The following is an 18,243-nucleotide window of genomic DNA, read 5'->3' as shown; positions in this document are numbered from 1 at the left end:
TGGCACTATGTTTTATCGGTAACTCAGTCCAGCGTGTAGCCGGGTTACGCTGGGCCGGATAATAACAAGGCAGAAGCTGCACGAAAATATGCACAGAGTCTGTCGCCACACCAATATTTTAGTGCGTAAGGATAAACGCTTATGACGAATTCACCCGAACCTCAATCAAATGTGGTGGAAAAAAATTCGCGAAAAAAATTGCAGGAAAATTGCAGGAAGCATCTGCTTGCTAACTAATGCGTTGTATAACATGCCTAAACACACATAAAAACAGTTCACTCAATGACTGCAAGGATTGATGCACAATGTACGGAGCACGATGACTGCGAGCTGGCTTGATGAGAGGCGTCAGAAGCGGGAAACACGTGTGCTTGTCCCAAAACGAGCATTCCGTGCACAACTATGCCATGTCTCGAAAACTTAGCAGGTCATGTGACATCTAACACTGGGTGCACTGGGTGTGATGCACTGAAGCCACCTTTCTTGACTCACTCCATCCACTTGTAATCTCCTAGTGCATGGGCCATGTACACCGTATCTTTTCACCTGACTCCCCCCTTACAACAGCCCAAAAACAAAGAAAAATAATCTTAGGGAGGGTGTAAACCTGCATACAACAACACTCACATCTTCATGGATGCACGACTCATCCACGTCGTATCTTCAGTGAACTCTCTTTTTAAACCCCTCTCTTTGGCTATGCTGATGATCTTCAGCTTCTGCTGTGGTGATGAACAGTAGTTGAGCACAATTTATCGTGAACTGTATTCAAGTTCGCTGGCACCGTGTGCGCTATTCACTAACTGCTAAACCCATAATAACGACCTGTAAAGAGGAGGAGAATGGGCAACGATGAAGGAGAGGAGAAAGGGGCTTCAACATATAGGGGTGTGGAGAGGGTGGGTTTCCCTGGGAGATAACGAAACTTTGAATGGCAGAGAACCTTGCCTTAAGGTGTGGCTTAATGGCAGCACAAGGAGCACTGCCGGGAAGCCACATATCATGGTGAAATTCACATTTAACTCGCGCTCCGACCTTACTGTTCAATTTTTGTTTTTGTTTTTTCATTTTTGGTGCTGGTTATACATGCATAAATGCAGCATGTGCACGGCGGCACACATTCACGTCACCTCCAACATTTACCACTCAGAAAGACGGTGTACACCTGTGCGCAAAAGTATACGGACCACAGGCACATAATTAACATGCATAAACGGAAATTGACGAGTGCACTCGAAAATTCGGAATGCCAAGTTTGGACTGCAGTCTTTAATGTCAGGTTGCATTCACAGACAAAGGAGAAAATGAGTTTTATTGGGCAATTCCTGGTCCGTATACTATTGCTTACAGGTGTACATTAATGTCTATCAGCTGGCTGTTGGCTTCACACAGTACCGCAGAAGTTCATGGGACCCCAACACAATCCGTGAGTGAAGTCGAAGTTGCTGACCAAGCGGGTCGTGCATGTTGACAGTTGACACTGGCAGCCCAGGTTCACAGGTGATGTCTATGGGCTTTCTCTATGGGTCATGTTCGATGTCTGCGAGTATGTTCAGCTTTTTCTTGAGGGACCAAGACTTGTGCTTCCTCGACACCATCATAGTGGCTGTTGAACAGACCAGTGTAAGTGGTGCAGGTGCAATGTGAATGGGTGAGCTGTCTTTGTGCCTGGGCCATTCCTGGCTGTGCAAGCGGTGCGTAAGGGCAGCACATAGCTTTTTCAGCCAATGCAGCAACTGTGAGCTGCTTTCACTCCTGCAAAAGATGCATCGTTGGACTGGTTTCACTCCAAGAGGCTGCAAGGAATGGCGAATTATTCCGCTTATCACCTACTAAAGGCGTGCAGTATGCTTACAATGGCACTATGCCACACGTGCTGTGAACCAGATAAATGAAGATGCTTATCGTGTTTGGGTTGGTGTTGATAGTTCTAAATGCGGCATGGAGGAGATTTTTATTTACATTTTCTGGTACTGGAATAGGAAACCAAGTGCGCACTAGTGTTTTGATGTTGCACAAGCACCCAAGTACTATGGGTTAGCTGCTGCAGCGAGCCATTACTGTTTGCAATCGCGCACACTTTATGCCTCCTCTTGTTTACATAGGATCTAGCGGTCGGAAAACATATCATATGATAGCAGTCTGGCGATGTACTGAACATTGGTGCCAAAAGATCGTGTTTTCAGGGAACATGTAAACTGGTAAAAAAAAGAAGCCTAACTGTATTGTGTCATCATCTGTGTTCTCGATCGAGAACCTTGACGTGGAGAAACCTTACCAATGAAAGGGGATTGTATCAATGAGGTTCTACAGTATTGGCTATAACAAAGGTATTTTTGTGCTCGATGCAACTTAGTTGTAACAAGGTTTGAGTGTGCTGCTTGAAAATTGGTGGTGTGTTGAGACCTGTGCCTGATGTTTACATGTTTCTCCGCAGCTCTGTTGCTTCCGTGACTGGTATATGTACTATCCTTGGAAGGCAGTCTCTGTTAATCCATACTGGCTTTATTGTTGTGCTTGTGGCGCACGTGATGTAAAGTAAGCTGTCATAATAAACTCTGTACCCTGCAGCCATACGTCTGTGGCCGTGCCAATGACGTGCTCAAGTGGAAGCCACCACATCTCAACACGATCGACTTTAGGCTGAAGATTGCTAAAGAAACTGGCCCAGGGTAAGTTATAGGGGGAGGAGAGGGTGGGGGGGGGGGGGGCGGAGGTTGCTTGCGTGCATGTGAAAATTTTGCATTGGTAATGAAAGCCCAGTATTGCACTGTGGTTTCTTTTTCACACCATTGCATCTTCATTTGCATTGGCTCAGAGTGCACTGTGAGGTATCGTCCTTCGTGTAATGAAGAGGAAGTGCTTCAAGTCATTGTCTGCTATACCAGAGCTCCTGTTTAGTCGAAATCGCCTGGGTTTTCTTAGGGCTCTGTTGCTTACATAAATCGCCCAGCAACTCCACCAAATGTAATGCGATTAATGTAAGCAACATAGCACCAAGTAATGCAGGCGGCTTTTGCTAAAGAGGAGCATTGCAACATCATCATCACCACCATCACACTTTATAATCATCGCTGTTAATCTCTGGCAGCTTGGCTAGTGAGCCAGGAGTGTGAAAATGTGCTCGTTCTCGAATGGGCTGGACTGCTGCAGTCACCACTCCGCATGCTCCTTGTTCTTCAAAATTAATGTTAGGATGACAGCTCGCCAAGTAGGTTGTCGTCACATCGTCCTGCATCTTCTTTGTTAGACTTGCAAATCCCCATAGGCAGAAGGAATCTGATGGTCACTTGCTCTCAAACAGAGGGCAGTGATTGTCGCATTACGTGTTACAAAGTCACGTGGCCAAAGATTCTTTTACTGTTCTTTTATTGAAGTTGGATCCCACATATGGCTGCAAAGCGGTTTGGCGCGCCGCATGAACTGTCTTCATTGCTAGTTTAACTCTTTCCCTACCATAAAAACAATGGTGTTTTTTGTATGTTACGCCAGATTTCTTTTTGTGGAGGAATTACTGTACTCTATACTTTGTGTAATACATAAACAAAAGGCTGAATGAATGCACTTTTCACGCATAAAGGTTTTATGAAGGAGATCTATGTAAAAAAAAGAAAGATATAAATTGCCAGAATCGAGATTTTTGAATAAAATTGAACAAAATTCGTAAGGACACACTTGTATCTACTAAAAAGGAAATGTTACAAATATTCTGAGGAGGAGGAATAAACTTTTATTTTGGAAACAGTATTCCGGGGTAAGCCCTGGTTCAACTCTCGGTGGGAGGTCTCCTCATTCCAGGAACCCTCTGGCCTTCTGAAATATACAAAATAAAGTGTGTCTAATAGGCACTAGTTCAAAAAAAAAAAAAATCTGGATTTTCATAGACTAGGTCTCCCACTACGAAAATTCATATGCAAGCACTACAGTTGGGCATGCCATGTGGCGAAGCAGTTCCTCGATGTAAAGCATATTGGAATGTTGCATGTCTTGCAGTAAACTCTTGTTTTCTGCTGGGTTTTCCTGTCTTGGTAGCACTTCCTACAGTGTCTACAAGTCCCCATCTTGGCAGGCTGGTGCTCAATAGATTCAGGTGGTGGGTGTGAGCAAACTGGTAATATACCGTATTTACTCGCATAATGATCGCACTCTTGTAGCACTCTTGTAATGATCGCACCCCTGAATTTTTTGTCAAAATCAAATTTTTTATCTTTCCCATGTAATGATCGCACCCTGAACTTGTTACAGCGATATGTCATGTGCCAAGTCTAGCTAATGATGATCGCGCTTACCATCCGTCGAATGCTACACGAACGACTCTTGAAGACATACCAAACTGTCTGCACACATCCAACATTAATAAGCAGATGCCCCATTTCATTCCTTTCATCACTCTCCGCACTTCCATGAAAAAAAGAAGCTGCAACCAAATTTGCCTCGGCTTTATTATTTGTAGGCTTCATAATGGTTTTGGTCAACAACAACATAAAGGGCACCTTTCTATTCTTCTCGTCTGCACTCGTGGGCATGCAACAAATTGCTAGCGGCAACGATATTGGCCACGTTTACACTGACACGTTAGAAGTGTACCCTATTCATATGCCGACGCTTGTAACGCGGCTAAGATATTCGTCCACCCTTAGCGGAAATATGCCCGCAGCATGCCCGCCATGTGTTTCTATGTCACTGGCAGCTAAGTGCACCCATCTCTGTTTCTCTCCCCTCGAAGTGGACATGGCTGCGTTATTGTCGCAAGCTTGCCGATATTAACAATATTATTCATTACTGATACGGAAGCAACTGTTTCAATGTGCGTAATGTGCTCACAAGAAGAAAAATTATCGCGTTCGGCTTGCTCCGCCGGCCGCCATTTCTGTTTTGGTGTCCCGCACTGACAGCGGCAGCCGCCTGCTTGTCATCCCGCAGCAAATGCGGGATGAAAAAAGAAAATGTTTATTTTCGTGGGAAATTTAACCTGCATAATGATCGCACCCCTTAATTTGCATCAATTTTTTTTACAAGAAAGTGCGATCATTATGCGAGTAAATACGGTATCCTCAAGTTCAAGGAGCTGTTTCACTAGCGCCGTTCTGAACGCAAGCTGGTCATAGCGGGAAATTCTTTTGAGCTCGGCAATCTCAGGATGTAGCTTCCAGTGTGCCTGAAAAATGATAAAGCTATTGACACAAGCAATGTCACTACAATGGAAAAAAAAAGGGTTTTTCACCACTGAACAGGCTTCTGTAGCACATTGTACGAACCAATCAACTGGTCCGACTTGTCGGCGCCAAACATTCCTGCCTTGTATTCGTTGGCCAGCCATGGTATTTTTAATGCGAACTTGTTGCCATTGTCCATCCTTTTTCTTTTTTCTCGTGTGGCAAGCACTTTCTGGCTTGTCGTATGCGCAGTGTTCACCATGTGCACCGCCCGTCAATATTTCCATTGGAGGTAAAGAATGCCATTGTCCCGAAGCCAACGCACATCTCCTCGTTTGGCCTTCTTTTCCCTGCTGATCTCTTTCAGCTTCATCAAAAATCCACGGCAGTCTTTACATGCCGTACCACACACCACTGTCTTGTGTTCAGGCAAGTGCCAAAACAGTGAAGCCGATGTGTTGAAGCTATCCACATAGGTACAGTATCCCTGGTCAAGTTAGAGATTGCAGAGATGGGTTACATTATAGGCCATGCCATTGGCACTGGGCATTTCACATTTGCAAGTGTATACAAAGAATTGAATTGTATACCCCTTTTTAGGGTCTGCGAGCACCCCTAATTTGAAGCCCCAGTTGGTCACTTTATCTTGAATACATTGCCGGATTTTGGAGCACCCCTTTGATTTAGCCATCCATTCCATCAACAGAAAGTTCCCAGTGTGGCTGGAAAAACTTCGCTGATCGTCCGTTCATGTGCTGTAGCAACTACAAAATTTGGTCCAATTTCGCCCTGGTGCGTCATACCTCATTGTCTGGGTCGGATACGTGCAGCATCCCCAACAATGCCACGAAACGTCTTCTTGGCATTATTTTCGGTAAAATTGGACTAGAAAACAAGCTTGATGTGCTTCAATGAAGGTGTAGCCACAGCAGCTCGACTACTCCCATGTACAGAAGAACGCCTATAAATCTCATCATCTCTGTGGGAGTGACCTCCTTCCAGGACTTGTATGCTTCACTGTAGGTTGGTTTCTCCAGTTTCGTGGACCAGGCATACTTGTTAGTGTTTTCGCAGATCTTGGTGATCACCTCCTCTGTGAAAAACAGCCTGAAAACATCTAGGACTCGCATGCCGAAATGAATGCCTGGTTCCCATGCTGGGCAGAACGAACACTCTCTGCTGCGCAGGTGGCAAGGAGTCGTGCCCAAATGATGTGGATACTCGGTCAACGAAATAAATAATATCAAGCACTCCAAATGACAACAAAGACAGGCCGAAGCAACAAGCTAAACTAACCGGGCTGCAGGCGATGTTCCAGGCTGGTTTTGTCACTCTCCAATTCAAAGTCCAACAAGAAGGCACCATCCTCAGACTCGCTGCTGCTCGTTCCATCAATAAAATCAGCTGCAGATGCAGTGGAATTGCAAGATCTGCAATCTTTCGAAGTGCGCACACCATTTCCGAAGGCGGCCATTCTTGCTTTTTGCTTTGACGATTAGGAAACATTGGAGTGCGATAAAAAATCGCCGCCAAGCGGGAAAAATGCAAACTGACTGGAAAACAAAAATATGCATCTCCTACTTCATGTCCGCTGATGCGGTGTGTCTGTGAGTGTGTCCGTGAGCAGAAGGTATTGAAAGTGGCATTTAATATTGTCATTAGTAGGCTAACGATGCCCAATGAGCATGGTATGGAAAGGGTTAAAGAGACACTTACTAGAAAAACTATTTCACCTGTATACTAGTGAATTGCCCTTCTGCTGTACCATAAAAGCCACTCTTACAATGAGAAGAGGCTTTTTATGTCAAAAAAGCGCAAGAAGAAAGGGACTGGTGGCCACATAGCAAATTTCGTTTATACACTGGAAGTTGTTACATGTCCTCTTGGGAGCGTTCTGCCACAGAAATTTTCTAAATAGGTTCATTAATAGCCGAGATAGAAATATTTCAGTGCTGCGAGCGCATGATTTCAGGAGGCGAGCACCACTGACAAGCAAAACACTCTGTCTACTTGCCTCGTCTAGCCTCCGCAAGCAAAATTACTTCCCTGCGTTCTCTGATACCGGGGCTCGAGAAATGTGTCGCATACGTCACGGGCCTGCCTTCATTTTTTTTCTCCTCGCTTTTGTTTGTGCGGCTTGGTGCATTTCCGCTCACAGCATCGCATGCGAGCTGTTGCAATTGTCTCATTTCGCAAAGCGCACGATTTTGTGCACTGTGCACAGGGACACCTGGCTAGCGGTATTGGCCTGCTTCGGGCGCGCCGAAGCGAGCTGAAAACGAGTTTAAATTTTCTCGTACGCCGCGGTCCTCATTTAGTGGCAAAATTTTCCCGCTTCGAGTGTCTCCTTTACGATGCTTGAAAGCACTACAATAGGTAGTGGCTGCCTTTGAAGGCGCGCAGCATGGTAGGCTACTGCTCGGTGCCGCAGGGCCGAACGCACGTAACGGAGGCCGGTGTCAGCCTTATTCACACGTAGCCGCAGGACAAGGAGCTGTGTGAAGCTTGACTCGCGAAACATAAAACCGGCAAACAGTCATCGGCTACAACTTGGGTATGCAGCAAGCACAGACACGAGGAAGATTTCTGCTACGGCGCCCGGTCTGCGATGTTCTGAAAACGCGCACTGAGACGCTCGCCCGAGTCCGCTGCCCGACTAATGTCATGACGGTTTGGTCTATGAACTTGTCGATGCTATATATACTGGCAAGTTCAGTGGAGTGGAAAGGCAGCGGTAAGAAGCACATTTAAAAAAAGCATGGCATATGGTCATGTTTGTGTTATGAATTAATGCACTGGATTACAAAAAAGGAGCAGCGGGAAATTGCATGCTGAGAACACCGATAAACATACAGTGCGACGCAACTCGAAAAATAGCATAAAAGTCAATGAAGTTAGAAGAAAAAAAGATTGAATCGTCGCGACGGCACATCACAGTCCCTGTAGGCGTCGAAGTCTCTACAATGAAATTATTTTTGAACAGCTTCGATAGCGCCCACGCAACAATGGTTGCTTGTATACTGCCAATGCTCATATTCTGCGGCCTAAAGCTCATGGCACGGTGCGAAAACGCACGTGCGGAGAAAGCGAAACAGTACGCGGACAAGCATGCAGACCCGCAGTCGGTCGCTGCGAATCTGCGCAATCGCTGCATTGTGGCTTCATTCTATTACGCTCCATTTAGTTATACAAACACTATAAGAACATATTTCACATAGTTTGCTCTCAGCGTTTACCTATCTTTCACGCAAGAAGCCCGTTCGGGAGACTCTATCGCGGCGACCATGCGCAGTGGCATTCACTGTACGTATTCGGTAAAGAGATAGCGTCTGTAAACGACTGTGTGCTTTCAGTTTGCCCAAGATTATTATTTAGACAGTAAGAAACCTCTCTCATTTCGAAAGTACTTACAGAAATGTCCGGGAGAGCTCGCGCGTGGTGTTTTCAGTGAGCGCTGACAGCAAAACCTACGAGGAGCGCGCCATGTGATCCCTCTTACTACGCCAGCGAGGCGCTTCCGATAGATGGCGACTCCGTAACTCCTCGCCGCCAATAAGGCAGTACTGCACAAATACTGAGGCAGACACAAGCGGATCACAGAGCATGATCATGCGCTGGAACACGGTAGAAAATGACATAGTTTTGGTGTCTGCATGCACCACTACACAATGTGCGAACATGCAGGCGAAACGGAAGTACATCTCTTTTGTTGTTGCGGTGTAAAGTAAAACAAAAACATGCAGACACGCAGACAGGTTTGCGTGTTTTATTATTTCTCTAAACATTAATTCATCAATTCAAGCAAAATAGGTGTGAGTCAGGCGCGCTTCTTGCCATAATTGCTGGAAAAGTGTTCGCAGTTAGTCACCTTCAGGGAATGGGTGGAAATGCAAGCAGCATTTCCACTCATTCAATATTCACTGCAAGTTGCAGACAACATTGCTGCTTTGCGTGGGTGGACAATTCCTCCTTGATTTATGGGAAGGCTCCCAGAATTATGGGAACTGTCGACTTCATCTCTACTCATTGCACACAAAAAGCACATAATTTTTGCACTCCACCAGCCCCAGCTGCTCGCTTCAGTCGCTCCAAACCATTGTGCAGCAGCACTTTCCGCTTGCTGCCGTAAAGTACAAATTGGCAACATTGGCAGCCGTCGGGAAATGTTTTGGCATGACGGACGAGGATTTCGGCAACGTGATTGTGCCAGTCAGGAGTGCACTGCAATTTTCAGAATTTATTTCTGAATTGGGGTTGGCAAGTATGTGCCGCCTGTCGTTTTCAAATTCAACTGAAGGCGCTAATTGGTTCCTCCCAAGAATGCGATTCCTGTTGCATTGCCAGGAAGTGGCAGGCTGGCTGCTTAAATTATGCAGTCATATTTAGGTGCATGGAAAATTTTATGACTGTGGAAATTTGACAAATTATCCTGGATTCCTAATTAACCAAGCTTGAATTACGAGGTTTTACTGGATAGGCTACTTGCATCTCTGTTTGCATGCCTAATGTTGCCACAATGCCTTGTACCTAAGTGCGTGTGTATATCTCTTGTTTTTTACAAACAGCCTGTTACCCAAGAAAATTGGACTTCTCTATGTGGGAGGCTCTGACCATCCTTTCGGACAGATGAAGGTATTTCTTCCTTTACTCCATTGTGCACTGCTATATTACAGACTCATGGTCAATATGCAACATAAAACTCAATCATGAAATAATGCCAACTAGCTCAAACCGTGATCTTACTTGAACATATTACAAACAGTAATGACACATAGTGATTAAGTCTCCTGGTTTTTTACAAAGTGAACATAACTCCAAGTGATAACCCTGAAAAAAATTGTCGGTAATGTTAAGAACTGCATGGGCTATCAGCCAGAACCATGTCTAGGTGCTTGATTTGCAGGTGACGGCATCAGGATCTTTGTAGTCATGCAGTGGGGTTGGTAAATGTTGCTGGCCGTGCACTAGGATGTTGTTCAAAGGATTTCAGCTCAGACTGTTTGAACAAGAACACGGGCCGCATAGTGGACAGAGAGACAGAGTGAACAAGAACACGGGCCGCAGGCTGTCAGTGGCTGGTGCATTTCGAGTGGCCTTTGTATTCTCAATGTATGTGTTTGGTGAACTGCTCTCTGGCCTGATGCCAACTGTAACAAGACGGGTCTGTCATTTCGAGCTTTTCTTCAATGTGCATGCCCAAGATATATTGATCCCAAGAACAAATTTAACCTGGTAAATAAATGTGGTAACGTGAAGGACTTGGAGAATCAAAGGAACTTCATGCTAGCTGCCATTCCATGTGTATGCATCATAGTATTTACGTAATTCTAACACGCCCCCTAGCCTAACTCCTAGCCAATTTGTATGGTGTGAAAGTAAAAAAATTAAAATGCACCTGAATGTGACATTCCCCTAATTATAAGATGAAAAGTATAGTATGCCCCGTGTTTGCAATGAGAATAATGGCACGTGCAGAATTTACCTTCACAGAAGGGAAACTTATTTTTTGTACGAGCTTTCATAATGAAAGTCATCACCATTTTTGCTGCATTGGCCACGGATGCCAAGTGCAGAGGGGTGATATTCTCGAGCAATCACTTTTATATATACAGGTAAATGCTGATATAACGAAATTCTTGATGTTATGGAGTATCTAACTTTTATAGCTTTTTGTTGATAGAACACTATGTTTTTTGACCCTCAACATGACAAAGTGTGTTTATACATGATTCAACAGTCGAATTCCATTAATCCGACGACCGTCAAAATTGGTTGAATTATCCAGCTAGTCGAATTAAACTAAATGCAGAAAAAATACCATAACACACCGCTCGTTCATTTGGCACTATTTACCCAATTCTAACAAGACCCCGAATCAAATGCATGCCAGCTTTCCATGGGTGTAAAGTAGGAAACTAACGTAGAAATGACAATAAAGCTCCTAAACAAATTCGTAATCTAATGTGCTCCCAATTTTTTAGCAAGAAAAATGGGTAAGGGTTTAATATCAGTTGCACAATGGCAGCCAGTTTTTAAAGTCAGCTTTGCCAAAATACAGCTGCATTGTGCGGTAAAGCATACTAACGCCGCAAATGCAGTTTTGGTTTTGTATCGAATAGCACCACCCAAGCAATCCTTTGACTAATTTTCATGGAAAAAAGAAAGATGCTCATTAGAATCGGATAAATACTCTAGTAATTCATTGTGAAGAACCATGTTTGCTTTAGAATCTTCTCCATGTAGACCAAAAATAAACGCTTTTGACAGGTGAAGACATGTTCTACACATTCCCTGTGCTCTAAGCGCTGCCGAGAAAGACGTGCTGCCTCTATGAAGTCACCACTAAGGTCACCATAGGGGTCGGGCGCATGCGTGGTAACCAGCCAAGTTTGAATTATCTGGCAAGGCCGAATTTCAGGATGAAAACAACAAAAGATCGGTTGAATATAAATGTGTGGTCATAATCCAGGACTTTCACTCAGGATCAAATTAACCAAAATATCGAATTAACAAAGTCGAATTAGCATAAGTCTGCTTTGTAAAGAAAATCACTGGCATTATGAAGGATTACCGTGACAATGAATGGAAAATTTCATGGATGCATATGGTTAAATGATTGAATTACATGTGGCTGCTTGCAAATGCACTTCTCAAATGGTTTGTCGTGCGAGTGAGATCTTCTGCTAAAGCGGGTCAGCATTATGTTCCGTTCGTATAAAGTCCAAGTGCGAGAAGATGCTACTGCACCCCACAAATTTTTTATGCTTTAAATGCAAGTGAAAGCATGCGAGGGTAAACCAAGAAGGACGGTAGCTTGATGAGTGCTGTCTTCTTGCGCAAGCAAGAGGAAAGTAGAAGGAAGCGACTGCACGGTAACGCAATCAGTCGGATAGGGGGAGAGTGTCTCTATTACTAGCATGGCTGTCAGTGTGGTTGGGTGTACCGCGCGCCTTGCTCTAGAGGTGATCTGCTGCACATGCAAAGAGTGGGTGAGCTGAGATGGCGTGGCACTGTGCGCTTCCTGCAAGTTTAATGCTGGATAATCTCGAGCTTCAAAGACTCGTTAAAGAGTGAGACAGATGAAACATTCGCTTAACACTTCCGGTGCGTTTTACGACAGCGTCGTCTCGCTGCAGGTGATACGATGAGCCACGGGTGTAGGAGGACACGAAAATGTTGCTGGCTTTGCTTAGTACTGCCAGTGGGAAAATATTGTCAACTCAACAAGAAACCATCTTTAATGGCCGACATTCAAATTAAACAAAGATAATATTTTTTTTCATTAACATTTCCTTTTTACCTGATTGCTCAGTAATTCAGAAAATTGCGCAGTGCCTTCCATGTAAGAAAAATCCATCAGTGATTGTGCTTATTTGCATAAAGGTCAAATTGCAGTATAATGAAATATTGATGTAAAGAAGCAAATTGATGGCTTTACCGACTTCATTATATCAACGTTTAACCGTATTACTGTCACTCTGTTCAGATTTTACGTGACTGCATCAGATTTGTTGAAGCGTGCGACTGACAGCTTTCCTAGCACAGCACCAGAAACACTAGTGGCCATATATGCCGACGCATCCAGTGCCAAGTTGTATCACTTCTCACGAAAGTAATAGTAATTCTGAAAGTGATTGATGTTAGCATGCTCGTTTATAACGAGTGACCATTTCTTCTCCTTTTTTTTTGTTTTTTTTTTTGTGTGACAAAGGCCACGAGGTTGTCTGAATAATCTAGCAGTACAAAAAAATGAATTTTAATGCTAAAATTGGTTTCGTTTCCTTTTACAATGCCAGCACGGCAAGAACTTAAATACAGAGTTTTGTTTATGATGCGATCTACTTGCAATAGTCTGGTGATCGTGTCCCCAAGGGCTTTTGTATCTGCATGTCAACCCAGCCCAACATGTGTCACACGTCGCCGTGAAGTGCAGATATATTGCACATGTGATCTTTACTCCATGACGCTGTCGCTTTGGCTGTTCTGTGCAAATTCACTTTGTGCTTCATTCAGTGCCCACTTGTGAGCTTGCACTGTTCCATCTAGTAAGTGCACATACAGACTTGGTAGGCATTCACTGTAGCCACTGGCTGATAACCCACAGACCTGAGCTCTGTTTCATGCATGCTGCTGTCAGTCCAGGTTGTGCCTATGGTCTCACACCCAGTCTCATCTACAGGTAGGAACGTGTCAAAAGCGAGTCTGCCATGATTGCTTGTCGCCTGCTAGGTCCTTTCGCTAAACTGACAAGTAGGGTCAGTTCCAGTAGGGTGAGGTAGGGTGCCGCATTGGACATGCCATGCATGCACATTGAGGCGCCCTCATTGGCTAGGCCTAATCACCACTGCTTTGTAGAGAGTCAGTGATCAAAGTTGCAGTTGTGTGCCAAGTTGGCGAAACCTATGATGCGTTCAGCCGGTCCCATATAAGTGGCCTAGAGTTGTCCGTTGGTGTGGTTTGTTAACTGGTTGAAATCAAGTGCTCAGGACACATTTGTTTGATTCATTCAAAGTGCCTCACTCCAGCTCAGAATGCTCGGAGGTGCTCTCATTCTTTAGTCGGGAGTGCTGGAGTGCAACCACGATCCGACAGAATTTCGATAGCTTTCCATGACAGTGTGATAAGAAAAAGGATGTGGAATATCTGCAAAGACTTCATTGAGGTACTCGTGGTTTGTAACCTTCAGCTCCAAAAATGATGTTTCTTCTTTTGCTAACCTTCTCCAAAATCAAGATATTATGGTCCTCAAGCAAGATTTTTCTGCTCCAAAAATTACTCCGTAAGCTGTTTCAGCAGTCCCCCTCCTAGTGTTGACATCAGCTTGAACACATCTGGTTGTGGAAAAAGCAACTACACTTGAACCTCATTATAACGAACTTCAAGGGGAAGCCAAAATTACTTTCTTATATCCATTACTTCATTGTATCCATTTTATCATTTACTGCAATATATGCCTAATGGGGTGTGCAATTGTAAACATGGAAATAAGAAGATGGCACTGCGGCCCACGGAACCGCTACACAGCCACGCATGTGATGAAATTTGAATAAAACAACAAAAGAATCTCTGGCGTGTGCAACACGTGACTTCTTGGCACTTGACGCAACAGCTTTTAGATAGCTGCCTTCTGTTCCATTGGGATGGTCTTTCACATCCACTTTCCACTTGGCTCATCGCGGTCAAGCAGCACACGGCACACAGCACAGTGCTCCACTGTGGGATCGAGGAAGAAAGCGAACTTAGCTCGGCCGGCTTGTAACCTCTGAGATTGCAGCAGTGGCAATGCGATCTAGGAGGCTACGTCCAGCTACCAGATTACGAGGCGTATCGCAGGGAGACGTGAATGCACAGCTTGGGCGTGATCCCCGAAATTGCACCAGCAAGATCTCGGACGCCAGGTCCAACTGGGGCTGCCCACATTGTGCACCGTAGAGAAAGAGAGAAGTGAATGCACTAATCTTTCGCACCGCCGCACTTAGCCGCACAGCATGGCATGACTTGCGCAGGATTCTGCTTGACCCACAAGATTGTGCCAGGGAGATCTCAGACGCGACGCCCAGCTGCGCCACGCAGTAGAAGCGAATGCACCTGTATTTCGTACAGCCACGCAGCGTGGCGCAGCCCACGTAGCCAGACACGCACTAGAGAGAGTGGTCATAGGAGAAGTGCGATAGTGAGCCGTTGCTCGATGATGTATTTGACATGTGGATGCAGGAGTTTTGAACAGCCTCAGCGAATGAGTGCTGAACTCCACATAAAGCGATATATTCGGCGCAATGGTCGGGTATGTTTTGGTTTTGGAGATGAATCTATGACCTGCTAATGGATATAAATTCATTAGCAGGTTTTTCCCTTCGTTAAATTGAGCTTTTAAATACACGGATTTCTATGGGGATTTGAAGGGGAATTTAATTTACTTTGTTATAATGAGTTTCGAGTGTACTTGTGACTGTTAGAAGAAAGGAAGAACAGAATTCTACTGGCCTCGCCGACCACAGCTGACACCTGAACAATGGTCAGCAAATGGGGGTGCCGTAGCAACTATTAGCACAATTTTTTACTCTGCCACTCCAGACATTTGCAAGTTGCATCATGAATGCATGCCAGCTATCTGGCAGGATAGGGCACTGTGCCGTTGTGCCCACAGGCCATAATGAATAGAGTAAAATGTATACCGTCCACATCATTGTTCATGGACCAGTGTGGAGGCATTTTAAGAGGACACACAACTTGCCCCTGCCTCCACCAACCTCCCTTGCGCCACCTGCAGTGAAACCTTGGTAATGTGAATCTCAAGGGGTCGCATAAAGTATTCATATCACCCAAAATTCATATCACCAAAAAACAAACAAAACCAGCTTCTTAAAGAGCCAGAAACTCATTTTTAGAAGTTTATTCACAACGGTAGAAATTCCGCATGTCTTTCTGGGTTTTCTGCTTCGCCAGGTCGACCAGCAGCGAATTTGGGAAGTTGTAAAACTCTGTCTATGTGTTTTCCCGAACACTCCCAGTTGCCACGGCACACCTCAGAATGTCGAGGGTGTGCATGGAAGTTCAAAATCAAGAAAGGGGCTGACAGATGGAATAGCACACTGTGGTATAAAGTTTGTAAACAGGGATAAGGTGCCTCAGAAAGGCTGGCCAACGTTTCGATAGGAGGACCTATCTTCGTCAAAGACGGCCTCATCATCCTCGGCATGTTAGTTTTAAAGGGTTAGTGCAGTGACGTCACGTGCGGGTGTTGTCGCTGGTGGCTGGTTTTAAAGGGAGAGACTTCAGAGGTAACGAGCACTGTCGTCCAACGTCTGTGAACTTTGTTCCCAAGACGAGGGGACAAGAGAAAGAGAGTGGGAGCAAAAGGCATATTGACTTCGGAATGTGTTGGTGAGGGGGTTTCAAAAGATATCTAAAAAAAGGGAAAAGAGAGAGGGAACCAAAACCAGAATAACAAATAGGAGGGTGAGAAAAAATCTTCTTATGTTTCTGGTTGCTGGTGAGAATTTGGTAGTATTTACTGAGGCTGTTATTCACGTTTGGGAGTGCGTTTGAGAATTTAGTAGTAAGAAGAGGCGTTGTTCTTGTGATCCTCGGGCGGGGCTTGAGGACCTCGGCTCGATCAAATTTGGTTGCAGCGGTGGAGGCTGTTTGGAGGTCACTGTTTGGGTGGTTCCTGTTTGATAGGGTTTCTTTCAGGTGATCGAGTCTGAGGCACCTTATCCCTGTTTACAAATTCTATACCAGAGGGTGTGCATGGTTTCAGCTATCGACAGTTGCTGATCACTGGTGCTGCTGTAGCGGTCGTCGTCTTCGTCATTGCTACTCGGAATTTCGAGTTGCGATGTCGCGACTTCGGTCACCATCTATTCGACTGTACACAGCCTGCAGGTCACAAGGTCATAATCCACGGTGATGGAGTCATCGGTGGAAACTCCTATGCCAAGCTGATATTAGTCCTCCATGCCTTCTGACTCTTGCGAGGTGGCAACTGTCGACTCCACAATGCCGCATATTGCGAAGCAATTTGCGATGGTTATTGTCGAGACACGATCCCAGGCCATCGCAACAAAATGCAAGAGGCATCCAAGAGGCTGACCAGAAGGTTGTCATCTTTTCGTTCAATTTTAGCTAGGAGATGATGCACGAGAAGTCCTTTGTAGTTTTGCTTGTCATTTCTAATGATTCCGGCATCCATTAGCTGCAAGTGGCTCGTGGTATTTTCCGAAATAAAAACCAACTTCACATTCTGCAGTGTCACTTGCTTTGGGTGGGTATCGCATTGATCGAGAAGCAGGATGATCTTCCTGTTCTGACTGGACATCTTGCAATCCGAGTATGTCACAAACTCTATGTACATTACCAACGTCATCCAAGCCTTCTTGTTAGCCTTGTAAGTACACAGCAGACGACCAGCATGCTTATAGCAGCGGAGATTTTGATACCGGCCTACATTTTGCGGCATTTTCTCTGAGCCGTCGGCATTGCAGCAGAACAAAACTGTTACTCGCTGCTTGCATTTCTGGCCGCCTTGGCAAGAATCGCCCTTGAAACAGAGGCTTTTCTCAGGCTGGAGTTCATAAAATAGACCAGCCTTATCGGCATTGAAAATATTGCGAGCTTCATAGCCTGCAGTGAGCAACGTCAGCGTGCTTGTCACCCAGTCGTTAATGACTGACTCATCAACCTTGCTCCCTTCACTGCTGACAGTTTTGTAGGCAAGCTCGTGCCTAGCCTTGAAATGGTGAACCCAGCCACTAGAGGCCTGAAAATTGTCCACACCGAGCGATGATGCAATGTTGAAGGAGAATCGTGCTATGAACGTTTAGCCCAGCAGCAGTCTAAACCATGTTAAGAGGACGTCCTCTACTTTAACATTATGCACAATCTTTGCGTCCTTTGCGTCCGCACTGGAGCAAGCGTTGCACATTTTGGATGATGATGTCACACTGATCCACAATAGTAGACAAGATCGACGGTGCTAGGCCTGGCTCTTTTGCAAGATCAGTGCATTTCTTTTTCGGGTTCTCAGCAGCCTTTTTGTAGACCTCCAGCTTCCCCTTAAATGACAGCGCTTTTCACTTCCTGGACATGTCGACCAACTTGTAGTGCAAGTTGGGGCGACTTTGCAAACTTCACAGAACTGGCTTTCTTTCACCACAATTGGCTTTCACCACATAGCACTTGCGTTCACATGGTGGCTTTCTTCTTTGCCAAGACGTGCTCCCACTATGGGCGCAGAAAACAGTGCCCCTTTTTTCCCTACCAGGTATCTTTTTCTCTCTTCAATTCATGCGAACTGATCAGCACTATTTGAACAAGCAATGCTTCTTGAGCCATGAAAATGATTTACTTCACTCTCCTTACCCACGATGGCAAACACGAATAAGTTGGTGCCTAGTGTAGGATGACAGAAGCCAAAATGTTCAGTTGGGGTATTTAGTTGTAATAGTAAGGGAGGGAGGATGGGGTTCCTGCCAATTCTTTCAAGTCATGGTAAAAATGAAAAACAATCTCCATCTGTAAGCAGACATCGTGAATCCTGGGAGCCTTGCTTTCCCCAAAAAACAAGAAATAAGAAATGCGGTTTTGG

The 18,243-nt window shown here is 45.0% G+C and overlaps 1 protein-coding gene across 1 annotated transcript in view; it reads left to right on the top strand.

The window, feature by feature from the left end:
* Positions 1 to 18,243, top strand: part of mRNA-cap (mRNA capping enzyme) — a 118,571-nt gene that overhangs the window by 82,009 nt on the left and 18,319 nt on the right. Inside the window, exons 16-17 of the mRNA XM_065453311.2 lie at positions 2,572 to 2,672; positions 9,722 to 9,788. Of these exons, the coding sequence (XP_065309383.1) occupies positions 2,572 to 2,672; positions 9,722 to 9,788 (168 nt within the window). The remainder of the gene's footprint in view (positions 1 to 2,571; positions 2,673 to 9,721; positions 9,789 to 18,243) is intronic.

The sequence above is a fragment of the Dermacentor albipictus genome, chromosome 3, assembly GCF_038994185.2.
Source record: "Dermacentor albipictus isolate Rhodes 1998 colony chromosome 3, USDA_Dalb.pri_finalv2, whole genome shotgun sequence".
NCBI lineage: Eukaryota > Metazoa > Arthropoda > Arachnida > Ixodida > Ixodidae > Dermacentor > Dermacentor albipictus.
The sequence above is the reverse complement of the archived record's forward strand: the minus strand, read 5'-3'. Positions and strand labels throughout refer to the sequence as shown.